A 27,818-nucleotide genomic window follows, 5' to 3' on the forward strand; every position below is an offset into this window, starting at 1 on the left:
CTTCTGTGGGGGACTTGTGAGGTCCTGCATGGAAAGCAAAGCATAAGAGAGAAGTCTATGTGCAGACTCACACAGAAAGTGGACCTGAGTAGCTAGGATGACAACGTGAGTAATTCTTGCTCTCTAAAAGGACCAATTAGCTGCCTCTGGTGGGGGTGGGGAGCAGCCATACCTGGGCTTTCTGATCCTTGTAATGATATCAGGATTTGAACACACTGTTGTCTGGCTGGTACAGTCTTCCTGTGACCAAATACACAAGAGGCACTATGACAGAGACCTTTGATCTTTGTGTTGGCAGATCTCATCCTCAAGGCAGAGTTCAAATGCTTCTGCACACATGTGGAAACACATGCAGGAAGGTGGCATGAATCTGCTCTGTGACAAGGAGCACAGGACACAGGAGCCTTGTCTCCACACTTCTGACACAGACCCAGCAGTGGCTGCCTTCTCCTGGCAGCTGCTTTGGCAAAAAGCAGCACCAGTGTGTGGCTGGATTTACCATTGGAGAGATGGAGCAACCCTTTCAATGGAGCTCCAAGGGGGCCAGAGGCAGACTCCACCCCAGACTGTAGAGCAGTACAATGTGGTGGTCTAATTGTCTTCACTCCCTTCCAGGTCCCAGTAGTTCATGCTGCTAAGTAGACACATGTGGATGGGATAAGCATTCTTTGCTACAGCAAACAAAGGCCTGGATCTCACATGTCAGTGGTTGCAGAGCCCCACGCAAGGCCTCATGTTGTGGAAATTGAGTTTCCTATACTTAGGACCTCGAAGAGCAAGACAATCCATGGAGGCACAGGTAGAGGTGGACAAAAGAACTTTGTTTACACTATTTACACCAGAAAGGGGTCCTGCGACTACCTTGTCCTGGGCTAGATACCTAGAACCAGGAGCAGCCTCAACCACCAAACCTTGAACCCTCCAATGGGCAGCCCCCATTCCCAACCTTTAGTAGTTGGTCTGCAAACCACCAAATTAGCTGGTCTGCAAACCTCCAACACCAGACCTCCAAAGCTCCAACCTCCAAAGGGGAAGGCTTTTCCTTTTTTTCCCTTCCTCCTCCTCTGCAGGCCTCTCCACTCTCCATGGGCCTGCCCTGCTCTGCTCTGGGAGGAGCCTCTCCACAGAACTCTCTAGAGGAAGGTCCCAAATCACCCCTTGAGGAGGCCCCAAACGACTTACAGAGGAGGTCCCAAATGGCCTCTGAGGCTTGCCCTGCCCTCCTCAGGCCTGCCTCATGACTCCCAGTCTCCCCCCCCCCCCCCCCAGTTCTTGGAACACAGATAGGCTGGACGCCTCCCACGGTTTCAAACTGCCATCATGCTCCTCCCCCAAGCTTCCCCCTGTCCAATCCCCTAAGGCAGTTCAGCATGTGCGGCTCGACGCCCCACCCTCTCCAGTGGCATGCGCCGCCCCTTCGACAGCACGCCCTGTGGCCCTGTGGGTGAAGTTAGCCTCTCGATGCCCCGCCCCTCCAGCGGGCCAGGCCCGCTGATGATTGGGGCCCGGCTGGTTATTATACTATTTGTCTTCTTGACCACAGGCCCAGCCAAATTTCACTTTCTTGGAGGAGATCAACTGCAAGTGAAGGAGTCCTCCTCTGAGAGCTGGCCCTTGTGAGCACCTGGCTGCAGGTGGGTCCTGGTGAACCAGTGCACCTTCTTCAGCCCCTGGAGCCCAAGATTCCTGGTGAGCAGCGAGGCTGCCTAGGTAGTAGTCGGAGAACTCAGCCTGTGGGGCACTGGTGAGAAGTTGTCTCCCCGTGCGATTGGCCTTGGCCATGGTCATCAGATGCAAGAACTCAGTGCTGTAAGAGAAAGAACACAGTGAGGGTGCTGAAGAAAGAAGGTTCAGTGCACCAACATGCCTGAAGAGCAGGCGCCAGCTTCCTGGAATGCCCTTCCTGAGTGTGCTAACCTGAGCAGTGGCCATCCTGCCCTCGCTTCACATGCTGGCCTCTGCGTAGATGAGGAGCACGTCAATCTGCAATTTACACCTGCCTACCATAGGAAGGAGCAGCCTGGTAACTAATCAACTCTAGTGTCTTCCCTGAGGTGTTTTGCTGAAATAGATCCTTTCTACGACTCATCATGTATCATTAAAATTAGTCAAAGGATAGGAGAAAAGTAAGGTGAGTGTATATTAACTGTCATTTACTGAGTGATTGCCAATGGCACTTTTGTTCCTGTTAACAATATTTTTTTGGCCAGGCACTGGAGGCTCATGCATGCAGTCCAAGCTATCCAGGAGACTGAGCTCTGAGGATTGCTAGTCAAAGTCAGCCTGATAGGAAAGTCCATGAGATTCTTATCTCCAAATAATTACCAAAAAGAAAAGCCAAAAATGGAGTTGTGGCTTTAGTAGAGTACTGGCCTTGAGCACAAAAGCTCAGGGACAACATCCAAGCCCTAAGTACAAGCTCCAGAACTTGTACAAAATACTTTTGTTTTCATTATTTGGAAGTAGCTTGGTCTTTAAGCCTGCCTAAATCCCAGCTGTGGCATCTTTCTTATGTGATTCTGGAACACTGGAAGACCCTACTATGGAGGCAGAACTTTTTATTCATGAGTACTGAGTGACAGAAATACTGAGTCTGGTGACAAGCAGATGTCTAACCATGATTAATCATTTGGATGGAAGTATCCAAAAGTCATAGGCACATTGAGGAGGATTGTGATGATGATGGTGATGTTAATGATGACCTGAGAAAACAATAATGTGCTAATGATTATATTATCGTGACACTTCCAGAACAAACAGGTACCCCTGACATCCCACACCGAGAGAGCATTGTGCTTAGCCTTATTCTATCTTCCCCAGAACCAGAGCGTACTCTGGAATGGCTGAGTCTGTGACCCTGGAGAAACCCCAGGCTCACTCTGATCTCTCCATTCAGGCTAGCAGACTGGAAGAGGAAGGTGATCATCCCCAAGGAAATATGAAGCAGGAAGAATGATACAAAATTCACCCTCCCTTCCCACCTCTGGGGAAGGTTCTCTTCTCCATGCACCTGCTGGAGCACTTGGCCATTGTCACCATCACCTATAACGATGCCTATTTCCACACACTCACGTGCTATTTCCCCAACATTTTCTCTTTCTTTGTGAGTTCCTTTATCAGAAGTTATTTTTTCCTCAGAGTGGCAAAAGACAAAAATGTCAACTTTCTCAACAGTAAGTCACCATTAAGCCGAGTAAGCGCTAGAGTTCACTTAAAATATGCTTCTGGATGAAGGTGTATAAATGTATGCAAATGTAGACAAAAATACAGGCATAGCCTCAGGATGCAGTAGGAACATGGAAATAGTGAGCTCCTCTGTGAATGAATTGCTGAAAAATTTACTTGGGATAGTTGAGGCTCATAAACTGTAGGGATACATCAAATTTCCAAAACTTTTGAGTCAATATTTAGCAGTAGTTTCTTATACTTTAGTAACAAAGGGCAATTTACATTCTCTTGAGATTGGCTGTGATTAAAGAGTGAGCTAGATAAATTGGAGATCTAATAATTGGGTCTTTGTATTAAGGATGATAACATTGATGATACTGGGGGGGGGGTGATGCCATCTCTGGTGTAGAGTTAATGCACTAGAATCTGATGATGTAACAAACAGTAATTCTCTCATAATTTGATCTGACTTAGGACAACACACAAAAGGAAAATCTGCTTTATAATGAAAATGCCTTTTCTTGCCATGGCTTCTAACCTAGTAATCAAGTACTTAGGAATAAATTCAATGAAGATAATAGAAGATCTCTACAGTGAAAAAACTAAATGTTGATGGCAAAAGTTAAGAGTACACAAATATATAGAAGTGTAACTATATATTATATATTTAATCTATATATTATTTTAATGTATTATATGCTAAATATGCATAATATATAATATGTTTAGCATATGCTAACATTTATAATTTCTCATACATATGTTAAAAGAAGAATAATAATTGGTAGCAATAGCAAAAATGAGGACCATATGTTCAAGGCCTGGAATACATAGTGAGTTTAAGGACAGTTGGGTCTACATTGTGAGATATCATCTCACAAAATCAAAAATGATCATAGCAACAACACTATAAAAATAATGCAACTGAAAAACAAGTAACAGATATGTGTCAAAAAAAGATAATTCATGCAGGAAAAAATGCTCAGTATCACCAGTCACCAGGGAAATTTAAACTACAATAAAATAAGTTAACTTCATTTATGACGATAGTCAAAAAGCCAATGAGATCACAATTGCTAGCAAGGATATGGAATCAAGAGAACTCCAATATTCTATTGATAGGAATGTCAATTAACATATTTTAGAAGTAGCATAGCATTTCTTCAAAATAGTAAAACAGAGTTACCATATGACCTAACAATCAAATTGGAATGTTCCAAAAAGAAAATGAAATCACTATTATGAAGAGGTAGCTGTACTTCCTGTTGATTACAACATTATGTGTAGTGGCCAAGATAGAAACTTATCTTCCCTACCAGCAGAAGATATGACAGGGAAAGTTGGCATATACATACAAGAGAATAATAGTATCATCTACAGTCAGGGCAAACTCAATGGAATTGGTTATAGAGATGATGTTTTCAATGACATTTTACTTTTTGTAAGTGCTTGTGTATTGAATTGGTAAATTTGTTAATTCTGGTATACTACAGGGCAGTGGTGATAAATGGCATTTAACACCCTCCTCCTGCCCCAAATAACTATTTCTTTAGGAATACAGACAATAATTCAATTGAAGGATTCTAGATTGTTACAACCCTAAAGTACAAATGGACTTCAAATGAGAATATCTTAATTTAGGAAAGTAAGAAATATTAAGACAAAAGGTAATATGTTGCCTCAAAAAGTCAACAATCAGCTGGGCGCAGGTGGCTTACACCTGTAACCCTAGCTACTTAGGAGGCTTAGATCTGACTATTGCGATTCAAAGCCAGCCCGGGCAGGAAAGTCGGTGAAACTCTTATCTCCAATAAACCACCAGAAAACCGGAAGTGGTGCTGTAGCTCAAGTGGTAGAGCGCTAGCCTTGAGCTGAAGAGCTGAGGGACAATGCTCAGGCCCAGAGTTCAAGCTCCACGACTGACCAGAAAAAAAAAAAAAGAGTCAACAATCAGCCAGGCACCAATGGCTTACATCTATAATCTAGCTACTCAGGACACTGGCATCTGAAGACTAAGGTTCAAAGCTAGCCCAAGTAGGAAAGTGAGACTCTTATCTCCAATTAACCACCAAAAAGTAGGAAGTAGAGCTGTGATAGAGTGCCAACTCTGAATGAAAAAAGCTCAGGAACAGTGCCAAGGCCCTGAATTTAAGCCCCAGGACCAGCATACACAGGAAAAGCAAGGTAGGCATGTAGTGATGTACTTCAAGTACTAAAATTTACTAATAACAAACCCAGAATATGCTACCTAGCAAAATTATCACTCATAATTGAAAGACAAAAAAAATCTTCCAATGATAAAGTAAATGTAGAGTAGTTTATAACCACTAAAAAAACAAGCTGTGAAAAGAATGCTAAAGAAATTTTACATACATAAGAAGATCAAGAAAAAAGTTTGGAGTCAATCGCTGCTGCTGGCATGGGTTGCCCGCTGAACTGCATCATTGCTGTGTCCCACAACATGGGCACCGGCAAAAACTGGGACCTCCCCTGGCCCTGGTTCAGGAGTGAATTCAAGTATTTCCAAAGAATGACCACAACCTCTTCACTAGAAGGCAAACAGAATCTGGTGATTATGGGTAGGAAGACCTGGTTCTCCGTTCATGAGTAGACTCGACCTTTAAAGGACATAATGTAGTTCTTAATAGAGAACTCAAGGAACCCCCCCCCCCATTTTCTGGCCAAAAAGGAACCCCCCCATTTTCTGGCCAAAAGTTTAGATGAAGCCTTAAAACTCATTGAGCAACCAGAATTAGAAAATAAAGTAGGCATGGTTTGGATAGGAAGCAGTTCTTTTTATAAGGAAGTCATGAATCAGCCACGCCATCTTAAACTATTTGTGACCTGGATCACAGGATTTTGAAAGTGACACATTTTTTTTTCCCAGAAACTGATTTGGAAAAATACAAACGTCTCCCAGAACACCAAGGTGTGTTCTCTGAGGTCCAATAGGAAAAGGGCATTAAGTACAAAATTGAAGTATATGAAAAGAATGATTACTAAAGCTACTGAAGCAAGTGCTCCAGCAAAATAAACTAAATAAACCCAAATGAAGATGGCCCACAATCCAGGAAAATAAGACTGAACACAAGCAATATTCCAGCTGTGCAGTTGGCATAGAAAACAAATATGTGCTGTTGACAGACCTGAAACACTTGGAAGGAAGTGTTCATTGGAAATAAAGCAAGGGATGGGAAGAAGAGGAAATAAAAGCATAAAATGTTGTTCTCAACAGTGAGAACACATGCTCATAGTGACGTGATGACTGAGTCCAAATCTAATCACTATTTGGGGACAATATGAGAGGAAGAGACAATAGAAGTGATGCAAACATCAAATCTTTATCTATCAGGAAATCACTGTATAATATACAAAATAATGGATCATGTGGTGAACATTTTTTATTTAAAAAAAATGATCCACACTTAATTCACTGTTCCAAAGAACTGAAAGGGATGAGATAGAGTTTTGGTAAGACTTCTATAAGCTGAAAAGGGTTTAACTAATACATTATGTAATAATATATACATATATATATTCACTCAAAAAATAATTTGTAAACGACCATTGAGGTTCTACCTGAAGGAAAAAAAATCAAGAGAAAAACGTGCCTTTGGATAGGACAACTGAAGTTATAGTACCAGGGAACTGTTGTTCTTTTAAAACCATTGGAATTTGCCAACCCATTTTCATGTCTTTGTTAAAACAATTCTTTCCTTAAAAAAAAAAAGATCAAGGTAAACAGGAAAAAACAGGGAATATGAATCTCCAGATGAGTAGACAAGAAAAGAAAGGAATAGCAAAAAATCTAAAATTAAAAAGAAAAAAATGAAGCCAGGTGCTGGTGACTCATACATGTTGTCTTAGTTACTCACGAGGCTGAGATCTGAGGATCATGGTTCAAAGCCTGCCAGGCAGAAAAGTCCCAGTGAGACTCTTCTCTCCAATTAACCATTCAAAAAACCAGAAGTGGCGCTGTAGCTCAAAGTGGTAGAGCACTAGCCTTGAGCAAATGAGCTCAGGGACAGTGCACAGGCCCTGAGTTCAAGCCCCCATGACCGACAACAACAAAGAAAGGCAAGAATTATTACATACTTTTCAATTCTAACACTTAGCAGTAGACCCAATTCTCCAATCAAAGGAGACTGTTTCATAGTGAAAGTTAGCAAAAAGATTTCCCAAGCAAAAGGAGTCCCAGGCAAAGGAAGCTATACTCATATATAAAGAAGAACTCTAATAAAAAATTTGTCAAAAGACATTTTCTATGCATGAACAGTTTTACCAGGCTGGGAAGGTGGCTCAGTGGTAGAGTGCTTGCCTTGCATGCATGAGGCCCTGGGTTTGTTTGATTCCTCAGCACCACATAAGCAAAAAGAAAAAAGCCGGAAGTGGCGCTGTGGCTCAAGTGGTAGAGTGCTAGCCTTGAGCTGAAGAGCTGAGGGACAGCGTCCAGGCCCAGAGTTCAGGCCCCACGATGGGACTCCAAAACAAAAACAAAAAAAGTTTTACCAAAGTAGTAGTAAACTACTATAGACTAAATGGCTTATAATCCTTTACCAAACTGACACTGAGAGGTGAGGTCTATTTCACCCTCTTTTATCTGGCCTAGAACCAAGACCTGTTGGAATGAATAGAATTATTAAACTAACCCTGGGTAACTTCCAAAGCTGGCTGCAAGCAATGTCAGCTTCTGCTCGAACCCAATCACTATGCAAGGAGGACTCACCAGCCACGTGGGGCATCCAGAGAGAGGAGGATCAAAGCTGGATGGAAAACATCACCAGAGCACCCACATGGTGACCAGTGCCAAGCACGAACTTTATCTGTTGGAAGTATTGGCTGCCAATAGTCCAGGAAGAGTAAGTGTATAGCCTCTCTAGGAACATAGAGGAATGCAGCCTGTGGCTAGTGACGGGCTAAGGAGAAAGACCCAGCTCAGTGGGTGGGTCACTTCTGAAGAATGGACCTTTGGGGCTGACTTGAGACCTGAGTTGAATGCTCGCTGCAGTTCACTCCATCCCTCTGTTCTGTTCTCCTCCCTTCATTCCTTTGTAAAACCTTCCTCAACAAACTTCCTGCACACAATCTCCAGCTGAGTCTGTTTCCTAGGGAACCAACTACCATAATGACATTTGACTCACATTGAATTGGCAGATTCTTCTTGACTTTTTCAACAGTCTTGGACTTGAAGAACATTTTCTTCCTATTCATTTCCATTTATGAAACCACTTATTATACTAGTATTATGCACTAATTTGGTCCCCCCCCCCCCCCGCCTCCACACATGCAGTTTGTTTTGGGGCAGGACCTCACTGTGTAGGACAGACTAGCCTTGAACTCATCATCCTCCTGCCTCAGCCTCCCAAGTGCTGAGCCCAGTTTTTTCAGTCATTTCAATTGCATCATGTTGAAGGGCTTATTAATAAACAGATCTGGCAATCTATTCTAAGAGCAGAAAGGACTCAAATCCACCAATGCCACCATACACATAGGAAAACCGAGAAACATAAGGTCCAGCAACTTTTCAAAGGTCACACGGAACAGGAAGAGGGCATCTTCTACAAGGACATAATACACAGATGGTACATAAAAGGCTCTGCCTGTGGAGGTGCTAGTTTTTAATGCTACCCTAGTAGAATATTGCCCTTGATTGATTACTTACCAGAGAAAACCTATTCTTACTAGCAATGCTGCTGCCGCCTCCTCCTCCTCCTCCTCCTCCCCCTCCTCCTTCTCCTTCTCCTCCTCCTCCTCCTCCTCCTCCTCCTCCTCCTCCTCCTCCTCCTCCTCCTCCTCCTCCTCCTCCTCCTCCTCCCCCTCCTCCTTCTCCTTCTCCTCCTCCTTCTCCTCCTCCTCTTTTTCTTCTTTTTTTGCCAATCCTAGAGCTTGAATTCAGGGCCTCAGTGCTGTCTCTGAGCCTCTTCATGCTCAAGGCTAGCATCTTACCACTTGAACCATAATGCTACTTCTGGCCTTTTCTGTGTAGTTTATTGGAGATAAGAGTCTCGCAGACTTCTCTGCCCAGGCTGGTTTTGATCAATCCTTAGATCTCAGCCTCCTGAACAGCTAAGATTACAGCACAAGCCACAGGTGCCTGGTTTAGCCATGCTTCTTTTATCTGCTACTCCTTCACAATGGATCAAGACCAAGAGATAGGTTCCCTTTTTATTGTATTAAGAGCATAAGAAAAGTTCTAGTCTACCAAATTCCACTATGTGTACTTTGGCCTCAACTATACACAGTTAACTGCTGTGTCAAAAAAAAATTTGTCAAAAGAGACAAAACCTCTCTTTTTCCTCTATTCATATTAATAGAGGTAAAAATCCATCAAAAGGACACAGTAATTGTTAGTATCTAATAAAATAATTAGTACATCAAACTTTGTTAAATAAATACTATTGCACTTTGAAACACAGACAAAAACCAACACAGTAAGGGTAAGAGACCCCCCTATCTACCAACAGATAGGAAAAAAGTTTATAAAAAAATAAGCTTATAAGGAAATCTCAGAATTAAATGACACAGTTGAATGGGCTTGATGGACATTTATAGATTATTTAATTCGGAAGCTGTGCAATACAAATACATTGTCACTAGTATGTAGAAGTCTCTCCAAAATAGATATCTTAAGACATAAAACAAGTCCTAGAAAATACAAGATAATGAAATAACTTGGTGTATTCTATCAAACTGTAATGGAAGAAAACTAGAGCTCAACAACAAAATAGACTACAGAAAATATTCAAAAACATGCACACTGAAAAACATTGTCAAATGATGAGTGAACAAAAAGTTTCTAGAACCCAGTTAAAATGAAAGAAGAAACAGTTACTGGAATCAAATGAAAATGAAAACATACCTGCCAGAACCTTTGAGACACAGCAAAGCAGAACTAAGAGCAGAGTTTGCTGCTATTAGTACTTACATCAAATAACTAGGGAGATCTCAAATAAATACTCTGATGATGCGTTTTAAGGTCTTAGAAAAACAAGAAGTAGTCAAACTCCAAATTAGCAGATGGAAGGAAATTTAATAAAGATTAGGATAGAAATCAATGAAATATAAACTAAAATACTATGCAAAGAATCAAGGAAACAAAAGTTAGTTCTGTTATAAAAGAAATGACAAGCCAGGCACCAGTGGCTCACGCCTGTAATCCTAGCTACTCAGGAGGCTGAGATCTGAGGACTGAGGTTCAAAGCCAGCCTGGGCAGGAAACTCCATGGGACTCTTATCTCCAATTAACCAGGAAACTCCATGGGACTCTTATCTCCAATTAACCACTAGAAAACCGGAAGTGGCACTGTGGCTCAAGTGGCAAAGCGCTAGCCTTGAACTGAAGAGCTGAGGGACAGTGCCCAGGCCCAGAGTTCAAGCCCCAGAACAAAGACAAAAAGAAATGACATAAACTATTATGCAATCTGATTAAAAGGAAGAAGGAAAATATGTAAATGAATACAATTAGGCACATAAAGATATCACAATATTACACATGAAATCCAGATGATCATGAGGGATACTTTGAAAATATATTTATATAAACTGTGAAATACAGGAAAAATAAATGTTTCTAGATTCAGTTGACCTACCAAAAGAGAACCAAGAAGATATAAACCCCTTAAATAGATCTATAAAGAGCAAGGAGATGGCAACAGTAGTAAAAATAAGTCTCCCAATAAACTACTGACCAGCACCTGGTAGCTTCACTGATGAAATCCGCCAGACTTTCGAAGAATAACTACATCAGTGCTGCTCAAACTGTACCATGTAGTAGGAAAGGCAGGAACACTATCAAAAACAGTATTATACTCATTCCATAATTGGACAGAGGCACAACAAAAGAATTATAGATAAGTCACTAATATAGATGCAATATTTTAAATTACCTGCAAACAATCCAACAATATGTCAGAATGTTTGCACAATGAGAAGTTGGATTTATTGCAGATATGCCTGTTTGGTTCAATGTATGAGAATCTATAAACACAAACACATAAACAGAATCAGAAACAAGAAGCTTATTATTATTTGAATGCCAAAAGTCTTTCATAAAATTCAAAATCTTTTTTCTTTTACCAGTTTCTTTGTAATTTTCTTTTTTTGTATATATTTTTATTGTAAAAATACTGTACATTTGAGGGAAAGTAGTGTTTCTTGGATAAATTTGGGTGCTCCGTTGTTTGGTGAATAGATATTTAGAATTGCAATATCCTCCTGAAGAAGAGATCCCTTAATTAGTATGTAGCGACCTTCTTTATCTCTTCTCACTAATTTTAATTTGAAGTCTAGTTTATCTGATATTAGGATCGCAACTCCTGTTGCTTTGTATGTCCCTCCCCCACAATATAACTCCTGTTTTACTGTATTTGATGTAGGTATACTTTGTGGAGGGGGAAGGGAAAAAAACAAATTGTTTAAATAGGAATACAGATGGACCCATTGCAACAATGAGATGTACAAGATGTTATGTTGAAAACCAAACTTTACAACTTTGGCTGGTGGGAGGGTGGGAGGGGGTGGGGAAGGGGGAAGGGGGGAAGATGGGAAAGGATGGGAAGGGGAAACAAAGGAGGAGGCAGCAATGCTTGATAAGAAATGTGCTCCTTACCTTGCTCATGTAATTGTAACCCCTCTGTAAGGTATTTTCACAGTAAAAAAAATACTGTACAGAGGGGTTACATGAGTAAGGTAATGATACATTTCCTATCGAGAGTTGTTACCTCCTCCTTTGCTTTTCCCCTACCATCCCTTCTCTCTCCACCTCCCCAACTCCTCCCTCCCCCCAGTTCGTTTTCAACATAGTGTCTTGTACGTCTCATAGTTCCAATGTGTCAACCTGTATTCTTATTTCAGCATTTTGTTATATCCCTTCCCATCCCCAAATTAGAAAAAATGTATATACAAGATGCAGGGCACTGGAACCAAATACATTTAAAACAGGAGTTCTACCAGGGGGGAAGAACATATAAAAGAAACAAAAAAAATCACATAGTACATTATAAATATGTTAAAAACAACAGCAAGAAAGATAAAACCTGCTGTGTCCCTATCTTGAGGTTCATTTCACTTAGCATCATCTTATATGGTCATATGTACATAGCTTTTGAGCTTTTCTGCTTGTCCTAGACATATACTAGTTATTGCAAATAAGGGAAACCATGGGACCTATGTTTCTTTGGGCCTGGCTTGCTTCACTTAATATAATTTTTTCCAAGTCTTTCCATTTCCTAACAAATGGGGCTGTGTTGTTCTTTCTGATGGAGGCATATATTTCATATATCTATATATCTATATATCTATATATCTATATAGATAGATATATATATCTCGCATTTTGTTGATCCATTCATCTACTAAGGGGCATATGGATTGGTTCCATATCTTAGCTCTCGTAAATAATGTGCTGGTAGCTTTAGTATAGCCTTGTTTGTGATAGTTTGGGTAAATGCCCAAGAGTGGGATTGCTAGGTCATAGGAGAGCTCTTTGTGAAGTCTTTTGAGGAACCTCCACACTGCTTTCCAAAGTGCTTGAACAGTAGGGTCCCCTTTTGGCCACATCCCCTCAAGCATCTATTGTTATTAGATTTCTTGATTATAGCCACTCTAACTGGGGTGAGGTGGAATCTCAAGGTGGTTTTGATTTGCATTTCTTTTATGGTTAGAGAAGTTGGGAAATTTCTTCATGTGTCTATTGGCCATTCTTGTTTCCCCTTCAGGGAAGTTTCTCTTTAATTCTCTTCAATATTTTAGCCCAGTTATTTCTTTGAGGATTTGTTGTTGGGGGTTTAATTTTTTGAGTTCTAAGGATATTTTCGATAGGAGACTAATGAGACTTATGGCTAGTGAAGATCTTCTCCCAATCTGTGGGCTTTCTATTGATCTTGTTAGGTATATCCTTTGTCATGCAGAAGCTCTGTACTTCCATGTAATCCCATTTGTCCAACCTTTCTTTGATTTGTTGTGTTTCTGGGTCTTTATTAAGAAAATTTCAGCCTGTGTCAAGGAGCCCTAGACTTTCTCCTATTCCTTCCTGCAATGTTTTCAGGGTGTCTGCTTTGACTCCGAGGTCTTTGATCCATTTGGAGTTGATTCTGGTGCAGGGTGATATACAAGGATCTAGCTTTAGTTTTCTACAGATGTTTAACCAATTTTGCCAGCACCATTTATTGAAGAGGCTGCTTTTCTTCCATTCTATTTTTTTAGCTCCCTTATCGAAGATTAGGTGGCTATATGTCTGTGGGTTCATTTCTGGGTCTTCAGTTCTATTCCATTGGTCCTCAAGTCTGTTCTTGTGCCACTTACCAAGCTGTTTTGATTACTTTGGCTTTGTAGTAGAGTTTGAAATTCAGTATTGATATTCCTCCAGCACTGTTCTTTCTGCTAAGGATTGTTTTTGCTATTCAGGGTCTTTTATTGTTCCATATGAATTTTTGGGTTGCTTCTTCTATTTCATTGAAGAATGAGGTTAGAATATTGATAGATTTTTTGCATTGAATTTGTAGATAGCCTTTGGCAGTATTGCCAAAATTCAAAGTCTTTGTAAGATAAAAGCTGGAAAGAAACTAAGGACAGAAGTAAAGTACCTCAACATAATAAAGGTTTTACATGATAAATCAATAGTCAATATCACACTTAACATAAAACCTGAAATGATTTCTTATAAAGGCAAGCACTCCTATTCATTATAGTTCTAGAAATGATAGCTGAACAACAAGACAAGAGAAGAAAAAAACACAATTCAAATAGGGAAGGAAGAAGTTAAATTATCCTTATATGCAGATGACATGATACTATATCTAAATACTTGAGGCTCTTTCCCTGAACTCCTACATCTGATTATTTAAAAGAACACAAAATCAACATAGAAAACCTAGTGGATTTTCTGTGCACCAACAACGAATGGGCTGAGAAACAAATCTGGATTCCATTCATAATACAATAAGAATGAAGTTAACCAAGTAGGTCAAAGTTCTCCACAATAAAAAATACAAAATCTCAAAGAAGGAAATTGAAGACTCCAGAAGTTGAAAAGTATCCTATACTAATGTATTGAGATACTTAGCACCATGAAAATGGACATCTTTTCAAAAGCAATAGTCAGATTCAATGCAATCCCCATCAAAATTCCAATGCCATTTTTCAAAAGGGGAGGAAAAAAGATTTCAAAAAACCCCAAAGGAATCCTATGCAAAAAGTAAAATGTTAGAAGGCATATCTAACTTCAAACTATGCCACAGAACTGTAATAACAAAACAGCATGGTTCTGGCCCCAAAACAGACAAAAATATCAGTGGAACAGATTAGAAGACCCACACACAATTAGAGATGATTGATTTTTCACATAAGTGCTAAAAAACATATAGTGGGGGAAAGATAGGCTTTGAAACAAATTATGCTAGAAAATCTGGATATACACATCCAGAAGACTGAACTAGATCCCTGTCTCTTACCTTGTACTAATGTCAGTTCAAAGTGGATGAAACATCTTAATCTAAGAACTTAAAATTTTAAGTTATTATAGGAAAATATAGAAAAATACTGGAACTCCAGCAAATATGACTAAAGAGCAACAACTGGAAATTGAATCAAATTGAAAAGATTCTTTGTACAGCAAAATAAAATTCAATAGACATAATGAGAGAAAATATTTTCCAGTGTACACCTGACAAGGAATTAATATCCAAAATATACTCAACAGGCTAAACTCCGCAAGAATCAACAACCCAAATTAATAAATGGGAAAATGAACTGAACAGACAATTCTCAGAAACAAAGGCAGCAAAAAGAGCCAATCAATACATGAAGAAATTTTCAACATCCCTGGCCACAAGGGAACTGCAAATCAAAATGGCATGAAGACTTTATCTCTTCTAGTCAGAATGGCCATCATCACAAAATCAAAGAACAAATGCTTGCAAGCATGAAGAGGGAAAGGAACCTAGTACACTGTTGATAGGGATATAAATTAGTATGGAATCAGTGTGGAGGTTTGTAAAAATCTAAAAAAATTCAACTCCCATATAATTCAACTACCAAATAATCCACTCTTGGACATTTATCTGAAAGAATGTAAGTCAGGAGATAGTACAGTGACCTACACACATGTTCCTTATAGCACTCTTCACAATTGTCAAGCAATGGAAACAGCCTAGATGCCCTACAACTGAGGCATGGAAAAAGAATATGTGGTTTATATACACAAGACTATTAGTAATGAAAAATGATATTATGTCATTTGCAGATGAATGTATGAAACTAGAGATCATGTTAAGCAAAGTTAGTTCAGAAGGGCATATGTGGGTACTAGACTTCAAACACACACAGAGTCATATAGGCATAAATAAATAAAAAAAAATATATACATATATGTATGTATATAAATATCTGTATCTATATCAATCTATGTAAAATTTTTAATTTTTTATTGTAAAGATACTATACAGAGGGTTACAGTTACATGAGCAAGGTAATGAGTACACTTCCTATTGAGCATTGTTACCCCCTCCATTGTTTTCCCCATACCATCCCTTCCCTCCCTACCTTCCCCGAGGTTCTTTTTTTTTTTAATTGTGATTAAGTGATTACATAATTTCCCAAATTTCACAGTATTGTGGAATAATGATGCTCATTTAAAGCCACAAGTTCATTCTAACTTTCCTGGAGCAAATGGTCTATCACAGTCTATAACATACAACGGTGTACACATATACACCATACATGTGATCAGCAGCATGGGGATATTTAGTAGTGGTTCGACCAGATGAGTGGGAGTTCTTTGTTTCTTAAGTCCTGTTAATTTTGTAGTATCACCTAACATTTTGGATTTAGCATCCACTTATCAGGGAGACCATGTACCGTTTGTCTCTTTGCTCTTGGCTTACCTCGCTCAACATGATTCCTTCCAGCTCCATCCATTTCCCTGCAAATGCCATTATTTTGTTATTTCTAATGGCTGCATAATATTCCATTGTGTATAGATACCACAATTTTTGGATCCATTCATCTGTGGTGGGGCATCTGGGTTGTTTCCATATCCTAGCTATTGTGAACAGTGCTGCAATAAACATGGAGGTGCACGTGTCCTTGTATATTGGTTCCTGTTGTTCAGGGTAGATACCTAGAAGTGGTATGACTGGGTCATAAGGGAGGTCAATCTTTAGCTTTCTAAGGACCCTCCAGACTGCTTTCCAAAGTGGTTGTATAAGTGTACATTCCCACCAGCAGTGTAATAGGGTTCCTCTTTCTCCACATCCCCTCCAGCATTTGTCGTTGGCTGATTTGTGGATGTGGGACATTCTGACTGGGGTAAGGTGGTATCTCAGGGTTGTTTTTATTTGCATTTCCTTCACCATCAGGGATGATGAGCATTTCCTCATGTGTTTCTTTGCCATTTTTATTTCTTCATCTGAGAAGTCCCTCTTTAGTTCCCTTGCCCATTTAGTAATTGGTTTGTTAGGTTTGGGAGGGATTAGTTTCTTGAGTTCACTGTATATACAGGATGTTAACCCTTGTCTGATATATTGCTGGTAAATATTTTTTCCCAATTACTTGGTTGTCTTTCTAGCTTGGTTGTGATAGATTTAGCTGTGCAGAAGCTTTTTATTTTAAGGTAGTCCCATTTGTCAAGTCTCTCTCCAATTTGTTGTGACCCTGGGACTCTGTTCAGGAAGTTCCTTCCTGTGCCTAGTAGTTCAACTGTCTCTCCTACTCTGTCCTGCAGTAGTTTCAGAGATTCAGGTTTAATGTTAAGGTCTTTAATCCATTTTGAGTTGAGTTGGTGCATGGTGATAGGCTGGGGCCTACTTTTAGTTTTCTGCATGTGGCCGCCGAGTTTTCCCAGCACCAGTGGTTGAAGAGGCTGGGTTTCTTCCATTGTATGTCTTTGGCTCCTTTGTCGAATATCAGCTGGCTGTAGGCCTGTGGATTTATTTCTGGATCTTCTATTCTATTCCATTGGTCTTCAGGTCTGTTTTTGTGCCAGTACCATGCTGTCTTTGTTATTATAGCTCTGTAGTAGAGTTTGAAATTCGGCATGGATATCCCTCCCATGTTGTCTTTATTCCCTAGAATTGTTTTGGCTATTCTAGGTCTTTTGTTGTTCCATATGAATTTTTGGACTGTTTTCTGTATTTCAGTGATGTACATCATTGGGATTTTAATAGGAATTGCATTGAAATTGTATATTAATTTTGGCAGTATTACCATCTTCACTATATTAAGTCTGCCTATCCAAGAGCATGGGAGGTCTTTCCATTTCCTAGTGTCTTCTGCAATTTCTTTCTTTAACTTTTTATAGTTTTCATTAAATAGTTCTTTTACATCTTTGGTTAGGTTAATTCCTAAATATTTTATTTTGGGGGAGGTTATTGTGAATGGGGTTGCTCCCTTTATTTCCCTCTCTTCTTGTACATTGTCAGTGTACAGGAAGGCAACTGATTTTTGTGGGTTTATTTTATATGCTGCTACTTTGCCAAAGTGATTTATGATTTCTAAGAGTTTGAGGATGGAGTTTTTGGGATAGTGAAGATATAGTAAGTATCATGTCATCTGCAAAAGGGATTGTTTAACTTCTTTCCCTATGTGGATCCCTTTAATGTCTTTTTCTTGCCTTATTGCCCTGGCTAAGGGTTCCAGGACTATATTGAAGAGGAGTGGAGACAGTGGGCATCCTTGCCTTGTTCCTGATTTTAGGAGAATTGGTTGTAGCTTTTCCCCATTAAGTATAATATTGGCTATTGGTCTGTCATAAATGGCTTTTATTGTTTTAAGAATGTTCCTTCTATTCCTATTTTCTTCAGAGCTTTTAGCATGAATGAGTGTTGAATTTTATCAAAGGCCTTTTCTGCATCTGTGGCAATAATCATGTGATTCTTGACCTTGGCTCTGTTGATGTGTTGGATTACATTTATTGACTTACATATGTTAAACCATCCCTGCATGTCTGGGATGAAGCCTACCTGGTCATAGTGTATGATTTTTTTTATGTGTTTCTGGATTCTGTTAGCTAAAATCTTGTTCAGGATCTTTGCATCTGTGTTCATCAAGGAAATTCGCCTGTAATTCTTTTTTTGGGGGGGGGTCTTTGCCTGGTTTGGGGGTGAGTGTGATATTGGCTTCATAGAATGAGTTTGGGATAGCTCCCTCCTTCTCTGTTTCTCTGAAGAGCTTGAGGAGTATGGGTATTAGTTCTTCTTTAAAGGTCTTATAGAATTCTGCTGTGAATCCATCTGGTCCTGGGCTTTTTTTTGTTGTTGTCTTTTTTTTTTTTTTTTTGGGTCCGGTTGTGGGGCCTGAACTCTGGGCCTGGGTGCTGTCCCTCAGCTCTTCAGCACAAGGCTAGCACTCTACCACTTGAGCCACAGCACCACTTCCGGCTTTTTACTTTTTGCTTATGTGGTGCTGAGGAATCGAACCCAGGGCCTCAGGCATGCAAGGCAAGCGCTCTACCACTGAGCCAACTTCCCAGCCCGTGGGCTTTTTTTTTGTTGGAAGGCTTTTGCTAGCTTCCTGTATGTCGTTGTAGGATATTGGCTTATTTAATTGGTTTACTTCTTCTTTGCTCAGTTTGGGCAACTTGTATTTCTCTAAAAATGCATACATTTATGCCAGATTTTCTTCCTTTAGAGAGTATAACTTCTGAAAGTAGTCTGTTAGGATTCTTTGGATATCTTGGGTACTTGTTGTAATTTTTCCTGTGGCATCCCTAATCCGGTTAATATGAGTTTCCTCTCTTCTTTTTTTAATTAATCTTGCCAACGGTCCATCAATTTTGTTTATTTTTTCAAAGAACCAGCTTTTTGTTTGGTTAGTTTTGGCTATAATTTTCTCATTTTCTATTTGGTTAATCTCTGCTCTTATTTTGGTTATCTGGCTCCATCTAGTAACTTTAGGTTCCATTTTTTCTTGTTTTTCTAGCTGTTTTAATTGCATCATGAGATTATTTACTTGGTCTGTCTCCATTCTCTTGATGTGGGCACTGAGGGCAATAAATTTGCCCCTCAGGACTGCTTTTGCTGTCTCCCACAGTTTCTTTGCGAGGTGTTTTCATTTTCATTGAGTTGTAGGAAATGTTTTATTCTTCTCGGATCTCTTCCATTACCCAGGCATTGCTAAGGAGTGTGCTGTTCAATTTCCATGTATTAGAGAAATTTCTGCGGTATGCTTTGTTATTGAGAACTAGCTTGATTCCACTGTGGTCAGATAGGATACAGAGGATTATGTCGATCCCTTTGTATTTGCTTAAGCTCCTTGCATGAACTATGATATGGTCTATTTTGGAGAAAGTTCCATGAGCTGCTGAGAAGAATGTGTACTGTGTTGTTTTAGGGTGAAATACACAGTAGATGTCAGTTAATTCCACTTGAAGTATGGCCTCACTTAATTCGGTAGCTTCTTTGCCAATCCTCTGGTTGGTAGACCTGTCCTTTGGTGAGAGTGGTGTGTTAAAGTCTCCTAGTATTATCATATTTGGATCTATTTTATTCTGTAAATTTGAGAGTATTTGCTTAACATATCTGGGTGCACCAATATTTGGGGCATATAAGTTGATGATGGTAATATCCTCCTGTTGGATTGTTCCCTGTATTAATATGTAGTGTCCGTCCTTGTCTTCCTGTACTGATTTTAATGAAAAGTTTATTTTGTCAGATATCAGGATAGCTACACCTGCTTTCTTACTGGGGGCATTTGATTGGTAGATCCTTTTCCACTCCTTCACTCTGAGTTTGTATGTTTGGCTGAGAGGTGGGTCTCCTGAAGGCAACAGATGGATGGGTCTTGTTTTCTGATCCAGTCTGCAGTTCTTTGTCTTTTGATTGGCGAATTAAGCCCATTAATATTAAGAGAAAGTATAGAGAGATGCATTGTTGTCCCTGTCATTCCCTGTTTTACTAAGTTTTTCTTCTTTCCTTTCCTCTTGTGCTTGCTCAGTTAGACTTTGATTAATGCCTGTCTGGGTGCAGGTCCCAGTTCCTGGTTGCTTTCTTCAGGTTGTATCCCCCCTCTTAGTATTCTTTGTAATGCTGGCTTAATGTTTATATATTCATTTAGTTTTTCTTTGCTATTAAAAATTTTCAGTTCTCCATCGAATGTGAATGCTAGTTTTGCCGGGTATATCAGTCTGGGTTGGCAGATATTGGCTCTCAGGGCTCGTATGGTACTTTCCCAGGCTTTTCTTGCATTCAGTGTTTGTGTGGATAGATCTACAATGATTCTAATTTTTTTCCCATTGTAGTATAGCTCCTTCTTCATTTTTGCTGCATGCAACATTGTTTCCTTAATATTCAGATTTATCATTTTTACTATAATGTGTCTAGAAGTGTTTCTCCTGGGAACTTGCTTGTTGGGTGTTCTATATGCTTCTGTTATGTAGGTAAGATGTTCTTTTTTGAGGTGGGGAAAATTTTCACTGATTATCTTGTCAAATAGGTGTTGCATTCCCTTGCTCTGAAATTCCTCACTTTCGTCCACTCCAGTTATACGAAGGTTAAATTTCTTGGCATTATCTGCTTGCTCTTGAATTTCCCTTTGGCTTAATTCGAGTGATTTTTTCCATATCTGTCACTTTTTGGTCCAGTTGGTGTATTCTGTCTTCTGTATCTGACAGTCTACATTCCATTTCGTTCACTCTGTTGACCGTGGCTTCTATTGTGGTTTGCATGGAGGACATGGACTTCTTTATGGATTCGATGTTGGTTCTCAAAGTACTGGTCTCACCTCTTAATGAGGTATGTATCGTCTCTAATTTGGCATTTATCTCATTTCTTTTCTTTTCTTTTCTTTTTTCTTTTTTTGGTCTGGTCATGGGTCCTGAACTCTGGGCCTGAGTGCTGTCCCTCAGCTCTTCAGCTCAAGGTAGTACCCTACTACTTGAGCCACAGCGCCACTACCGGCTTTTTTTCTTTTTGCTTATGTGGTGCTGAGGAATCGAACCCAGGGCTTCAGGCATGCAAGGCAAGCACTCTACCACTGAGCCAACTTCCAAGCCCCATTTATCACATTTCTTACTGAGGTTTCTGCCGCCTCTAGTTTTGCATGCATCTGTTTGATATCCTGTATCTCTTTTGATAGTTCATCCTTGTGCTCTTTCAATTTCTGGTCTATTTCTCATTTTATTTCTTGAGTCATTGCCTCCAGCATCCCTTGGATGTAGCTTTTGTCTTCCATTCCTGCTTTGCTCCCACTGGGGCTCTCCCCTGCGTGGCGGCTGGCTATTGAGGATAGCTTGCTATCCTGGGTGGTGGTAAACCTTGTAATTTTTCTCTGTGATTTTCGAATGGGGGTTCGGGGATTATTGGAGACTAATCTGCAATTTTGTTTTGGTGTGTCTGTCTTTGCTTGGTTGCTGATTCTGCATTGGTAGAGAGAGTCTGCCTGATCTGGGTTCTGTTAGGGGCCTAGCTCCAGCTGCTGGTCTGACCTACATAGGATTCTCAGCTCTCTGCTGTAGATTGCTGGCAATTCCCGCCTTTGGAAGGGTTGAGCAGCCTAGACTCTCCTATTTGCTCCTACGGGTGCTCTTGGCAAGATCGGATGCTCTGGATGCACTCTCCCAGATGCTGGAGTCTGCTATGGGCTCCTGATGTTTTTTTTTTGTTGTTGTTGTTGTTTGTTTTGCTTTTTTGCTGGTTGTGGGCTTGAACTCTAGGTTTGGGTGCTGTCCCTCAGCTCTTCAGCTGGCACCCTACCATTTGAGCCACAGCACCACTTCTGACCCTTTCTGCTTATGTGATGCTGAGGAATCAGATCCAGGGCCTCATGCACCCAAGACTATCACTCTACTGTTGAGCCACCTTACCAGCCTGAGCTCCTGCCTACTATCAGGTGCTGGTTGCCTGTGTTGCCCAATTCCCAGACTAGAGTATATGGGTGGGGTTTTGGTGGGGTTTGTGCTTCTCTTGTCCTGAGCCTCCAGGTCTTTTGTTGTCACAGGCGTGCTTCCCAGGGGGTGCAGTTCCCTGTTTTTCTCCCCTCTGCTGAGGCTTATGCTCAGCTTTTGACTTCAGTTAGGAGGAGTTGGTTGTGTTGTTCAGGCACCGGATCCCCAGGCCTGGTCCCAGCCCCCCGCCTGGGGCACGCTGGTTGGGCCTGTGGTGCTGTTTATACCACCTAGGTTATGCAGCCTGGGGTACACAGTTCAAATTTCTTCTACTGTTGGTTGTCTTGACCCAGGGGCACTATTCCTGGCTTGGGCATTTAAGCTCCCTTCCAGGGGTGCTCTTGCTCTAGCCTGGCCAGTGGAGTATGCTCCATGGGCTGGTGGAGCTCTCGAACAGTTCCCAGTTTTAGCGGGTCCTGTGGTCCGGGTGTTGGGGTAGGGAGTCTGGGTCAGGGTCTGGGGATTCCCTCAGCTCTGGTCTCCCTTGAGGGATACACTGTCCCCTGTGGAATACTCACACTGGAGCTAGTTGTTTCTGTGTGGTGTAGGTCGTCAGTTGCTGTTGCAATCCGAGTTCAGTTAGGGTGGTTGTGGGCTGGGCAGTGGTGGCTCTGTGTGATTCTCTTCTGTCTCTGCCTCTGTCAATGCTGTCAGGTCCACAGTGTCCACGCCGCGGCGAGGGGTGGAGGCTGGGCCTCCTTACAGGTTCTGAGCACTGGGGTTTGCACTCTCCGTATCAGCACCAGTTCCTTATAGGTCTTTTGCTTTGGTGTTCTGTGGGTGTCCTGGGTAGCTCTGGGGGCTCCCGTCCTGGGGCCGAGTTCCGGGCTCAGGGGTTTCTCCATTTATCGCAGTCGGCGGGTCTGACAGCGGTACCTCAGGCGGCTTCTACGCAGGTGATCTGCAGACCTCCCCCTGTGTTTCTGGGATCCCAGCAGCCCCTGCTGGGCCTGCTGGCCGCGGCTTGGTGCGCTGCCCTGCAGCCACTGAAGGTTGGGGGAGGGGTCTTCGCTCTTGTCTGTTCTGAAATTGTTCTTTTCTTCTCTTTCTTTTTTGTTATTTTCCACCTCCTGTTTTTCTCTGAGTGTTCATCTTTTTGTTGTTGTTGGTCTCTTGGGAAGATTAAGCATTGTAATTCGAACTCTCTTTTTGGTTGGGAAGAGCAGTGGCCTTTCCCTACTGCCCTGTCGCCATGTTGGTCCCCCTGTTCTTATCACATAGAAATTTAAAGAGAACAGGTTTATAACTGTGAAACTTTAAAAGGATTGAGGGGTAGAAAAAGAGAATACTAGAAGCTGAATAATAACAAATTACAGAGTATCTGTAAATGAAGAGGGGGAAATAACATTCACTGAAAGTTGTCAAATAGTAGCAAGTAGTAAGCACAAAGTCATGGGGAGTAAGCAAAAGGTCGTCATCCTGATTAAAATGTATATGCATGAAATACCATGATGAATCCCCACTGATTAATTAGAATACACTAAAAGAAATATAAAACAACCCCTTTACTAGGGATGAGGAGGTAGGAAGACAGAGGGTGAAAGAGATTGAGTGTACTCAAAATACTGCTTAACTGTGGAGAATGGAACAGTGAAACTTGTTGAAACTGTTCTGGGGATGAGGGAAGAGTGTGAGGGAGAATGTCAGAGGGGATGAGTCTGATTTAGAGTTCATTACATTCATGTATAGATATGACAGGAAAAAAACCTACTTGTAGCTAGGAGAGGTATCTCATACCTGTAATCCTAGCTACTCAGGAGGCTGAGATCTGAGGATCGCAGTTCAAAGCCAGCTGGGGCAGGCAAGTCTGTGAGACACTTATCTCCAATTAAAAACTAAAAGGCTAGAAATGGAGCTGTGGCTCAAGTGGTAGAGCACTAGCCTTGAACAAAAATGCTCAGGGACAGCCTCCAGGTGCTGAGTTTAAGCCCTAGGACCAGAACAAAATAAAAGTCCCACCTGTACAGCTAACTGATGCTAATAAAAATGTGGGGAAAATGTTCACTCAGAAGTTGTAAAGATAAACATAAGGGTCTTATTAGTCTTGTTCACAAAAGTGATGAATTCGCTGCCTCTGGGGATTGCCCTGGCTGGGCTTCGCACTGCTCCTTCAGCTACTAATGAGGTCTGGGACTGGAGTGCTGTGGGGACACTGCCTGTGACCCAATACACGTGGGGAAACCATGGCAGAGGCCTCTGGCCTTTGCTGTGTTGGCAGATCGCATGCTTGAGACAACAAATTATCACAGATCTTCTGTGCACAGAAGGCAGGCCATGAGAGTAGAAATCACCTCAGAGACAAGGAGAGCAGGACAGAAGCAGCCTTGTCTCCACACTCCCCATCCTGGCCCTGAGACGTGACTGACTGCTCTTCACCACTGGCAAGGCAGGGCACAGCACTGGCACTGCAGGCTGGTGGAGAGGCTGAGCCAGCGATGTCAGCAGATCCTAAGGGACCCACGGGGGCCTGCAGCAGGTCATACAACTGAACAGCGGCATGCAGTTCAACTCTTCCAGGCCTCAGTGGAATGGACTGCCAGGTAGACATAGCTGTTAACATGCGAAGCATCCAGCTGGGTGCTGTGGCTCATACCTGTGATTCTAGCTACTCAGGAGTCTGAGGTCTGATGATCACAGTTAAAAGCCATCCTGGGTAGGAAAGTCCACGAGACTCTTTATTTTTTGGAGGGGGGGGGGAGGGTCCAGTCATGGGCCTGAACTCTGGGCCTGGGTGCTGTCCCTCAGCTCTTCAGCTCAAGGCTAGCACTCTACCACTTGAGCCACAGTGCCACTTCCGGGTTTTTTCTTTTTTCTTATGTGGTGCTGAGGAATTGAACCCAGTCCCTCATGCATGCAAGGCAAGCACTCTACCACTGAGCCATCTTCCCAGCCCATCCACAACACTCTTATCTCCAATTAACTTGCTGCAAAAGCTGGAAGCGCAGTGGTACAAGTGGTAGAGCACTAGCCTTGAGCACAAAAGCTCAGGGACAGTGCCCAGGCCCCAGGATTGGTCCAAAAAAATGTGAAGTAGCCTACATTACCAACTTACCTGTGAGGTGCTAGAGCAGCCGGTGCATATTCAAGCCACTCTGGGATGACAATTCTTTTTAGTCCCTTCCCCTCAGCCAGGATGAACTTTCAAGTACTTGAAAGTTCTTGAAAATAGCTCAAGTACTTGAAAATAGCTGTGAGTAAAGAAGTTCAGCTCAGGGTGATCGCCTGGTCTAAGGGACCTAATACCCCACTGCACCAAACACAGGCTCGTCAGACTGCAGCTGTCCTGTGGCTCAGAGGTGAGCAGCAAGGCTGCCTGGGCAGCATAGTCAGATAATGAATGCACCTTACAGAGATGCCCTGGTAATGAGATGTTAGTTGTCAAACAGTTGTAAAAGAACCTAGTAAGGGGGATGAACAGAGGAGGAGAAGGTTTAGTGAGCTTTGAGGTGTGTGTGGGGAGGGCCTGGGTTCTTGGACTCCTTCCTAAGGGTGCTTATCTTGTGCACAGGTGACCTGGGTGCACCTCATATGCCAGCTGGAGCCTGTGATAAAGACCCACCCTTGAATAGCAGCTTATACCTGTCACTGAGCAGCCTGGTGCCTGGTCAGTTTGCTGTTTCTGTAAGATTGCTGTCCTACCAATAGATTCTCCAAAGACTCATGTGCATTTATTGATTGGCTGGAGAAAGTAACATGAGTGGGATTAAATGTGTTTTTTCTTGAAAGGTCAATAAGATTTGATCCTGTGACAGATATTTTTTCACCTCATTTGAACACAACAGGAATTCTGGGAAAGTCCTGGATAGATTCCAGTGGTAGCATTCCTGCCATACTGTCTGGCCTTCCTGGGTCTCTGGAGGCTGAGATCGCTCCTCCTGTGGAGACAGGGGTGGGGGCACCTCACACTTATAAGTGTTGTTCAGAGTGCCAGAAATACTATGTTTGGTGACCAGCAGATTACTAAGTATTTTGTGTGTGTATGCTGGTCCTGCAGCCTGAACTCAGGGCCTAGGCAATGTCCCTGAGATTTCCCCCTACAACTCCCCAGGGCTAGCATACTACTGCTTGAACCATAGCTCCACTTCTGTTTTTTGTGTGATTAAATTTGACATAAGAGTCTCACAAACTTTCTTGTCCAGACTGACTTTGAATTGTGATCCTCAGATCTCAGCCACTTAAGAAGATATGATTACAGGCGTGAGCCACTAGCACCAGGCAACCAAATATTTGAAAGTCTCCAGAAGTGAGGCTGACAATGAGGATTGTCATGAAGTATGAAGCTAATGATAATCTGAGACAAACAATAATGTGATATTGATCATATCTTTAGGTGTCAGGAACACACAGGTATCACACCAAGGCAGTGCCATGCTCTGCATGGTTATATCCTCACGGGAACTGTAGAGCACCGCAGAACCCCTGAGCCTTGTGTCTCCCTCAGAAGCCTCAGGCTGTCTGTAATTTGCCAACCTTAGCTACACTGATGAGGAAGATGTCTCTGAGAACAGGAAATGGAACGATTGTCCAGGAATTCGTCTTGGAGGGATTCCCGGCCGTCCAGCACCTGGGGAAGATTCTCTTCTCTGTGCACCTGCTGGCCTACCTGGCCTCCATCACAGGAAACATGGTCATCATCACCATCACCTGTGCCGACGCCCACCTCCAGACACCCATGTACTTCTTCCTCTGCGTTTTTTCTTTCATTGAGTGTTGCTTCACCAGCACAGTTATTCCCAAGTTGCTGCTCATTTTTCTTTTTGGCAGGCAGACCATTTCTTTTGCTGCCTGTTTCATACAAGCATTTGTCTTTATCTTTGTGGGATCATCTGGTTTCCTCATCATCTCTGTGATGTCTGTGGACCGATATGTGGCCATCTGCAGGCCTTTGCACTATCCCAGCATCATGAACCCAAGGACCTGCCTCCTGCTGGTCATCGCCTGCTTTGCCACCAGCTTTCCACTCGTCACTGGTCTACTGGTGAAGATTTCCCGGCTGTCCTTCTGCGGTCCCCATGTCATCCCTCACTTCTTCTGTGACCTTGGACCTCTGATCCATCTCTCCTGCTCTGACACCAGATCTGCTGAAATGATGGCCTTTGCCCTGGCCTTGTTAATCCTTTTCACATCCCTCACCATAACCATCGTGGCCTACAGCAACATAGCGGCCACCATCATACGTCTCCCCTCAGCCAAGGAGCGGCGGAGAGCTTTCTCCACCTGCTCCTCCCACCTCATGGTCCTCTCCCTGATGTTTGGCAGCTGTGTCTTCATATACGTGAAGCTGAAGCAAACAAGCAGGCTGGACTCTAACAGAGAAGCCGCGCTGGTGAATACAGTGGTGACCCCCCTGCTGAACCCTGTCATCTACACCCTACGCAACAAGCAGGTCCACCAGGCTCTCCAGGAGGCACTGTGCAGAAGGGGGACATTGAGGTAAGAAGAATCACATGACCTGGGAGTGGAAGGTGGCAGAGAAACATTTTCCTATTTTAATGGATATTGGAGATGGACAACTGTATCTTATGCCTATAATCTCAGCTACTCAGGAGGCTGAGATCTGTGGATCAAGGTTCATGACCAACCTGGGCAGGAAAATCTGTGACACTCTTACCTCTAGTGAATGACCAAAAAGCTAGAAGTGCATCTGTGGCTCAAGTGGTAGAGAGTTAGCCTTGAGCAAAAAATCTCGGACAGTTCAAGCCCCAGTACTAGCACACACCCCCAAAATGGAAAGTAGCTCACCATGATTGTCCAGGTAATTTCTGTCAAAATC

The 27,818-nt window shown here is 42.1% G+C and overlaps 2 protein-coding genes across 2 annotated transcripts; both read left to right on the forward strand.

Moving 5' to 3' along the window:
* On the forward strand, nucleotides 1-27,818 carry LOC138825995 (olfactory receptor 6C75-like). Its single transcript, XM_070020863.1, has 4 exons — nucleotides 1-105; nucleotides 616-799; nucleotides 1,544-2,131; nucleotides 26,376-27,818. Exon 4 carries the CDS (start codon nucleotides 26,529-26,531, stop codon nucleotides 27,480-27,482), a length of 954 nt encoding a protein of 317 aa, XP_069876964.1. The 5' UTR covers nucleotides 1-105; nucleotides 616-799; nucleotides 1,544-2,131; nucleotides 26,376-26,528; the 3' UTR covers nucleotides 27,483-27,818.
* LOC138825728 (dihydrofolate reductase-like) lies at nucleotides 5,588-6,093 on the forward strand. The gene is given in 1 exon segment (XM_070020409.1): nucleotides 5,588-6,093. A coding segment is annotated over 1 exon segment (444 nt). The 3' UTR covers nucleotides 6,032-6,093.

The sequence above is a fragment of the Dipodomys merriami genome, unplaced genomic scaffold, assembly GCF_024711535.1.
Source record: "Dipodomys merriami isolate MVZ:Mamm:240054 unplaced genomic scaffold, mDipMer1.0.p SCAF_14, whole genome shotgun sequence".
NCBI lineage: Eukaryota > Metazoa > Chordata > Mammalia > Rodentia > Heteromyidae > Dipodomys > Dipodomys merriami.

Coding starts and splice junctions, on each gene's coding strand:
- LOC138825995 (XM_070020863.1), top strand. CDS start 26,529: ATGAGGAAGATGTCTCTGAGAACAGGAAATGGAACGATTGTCCAGGAA.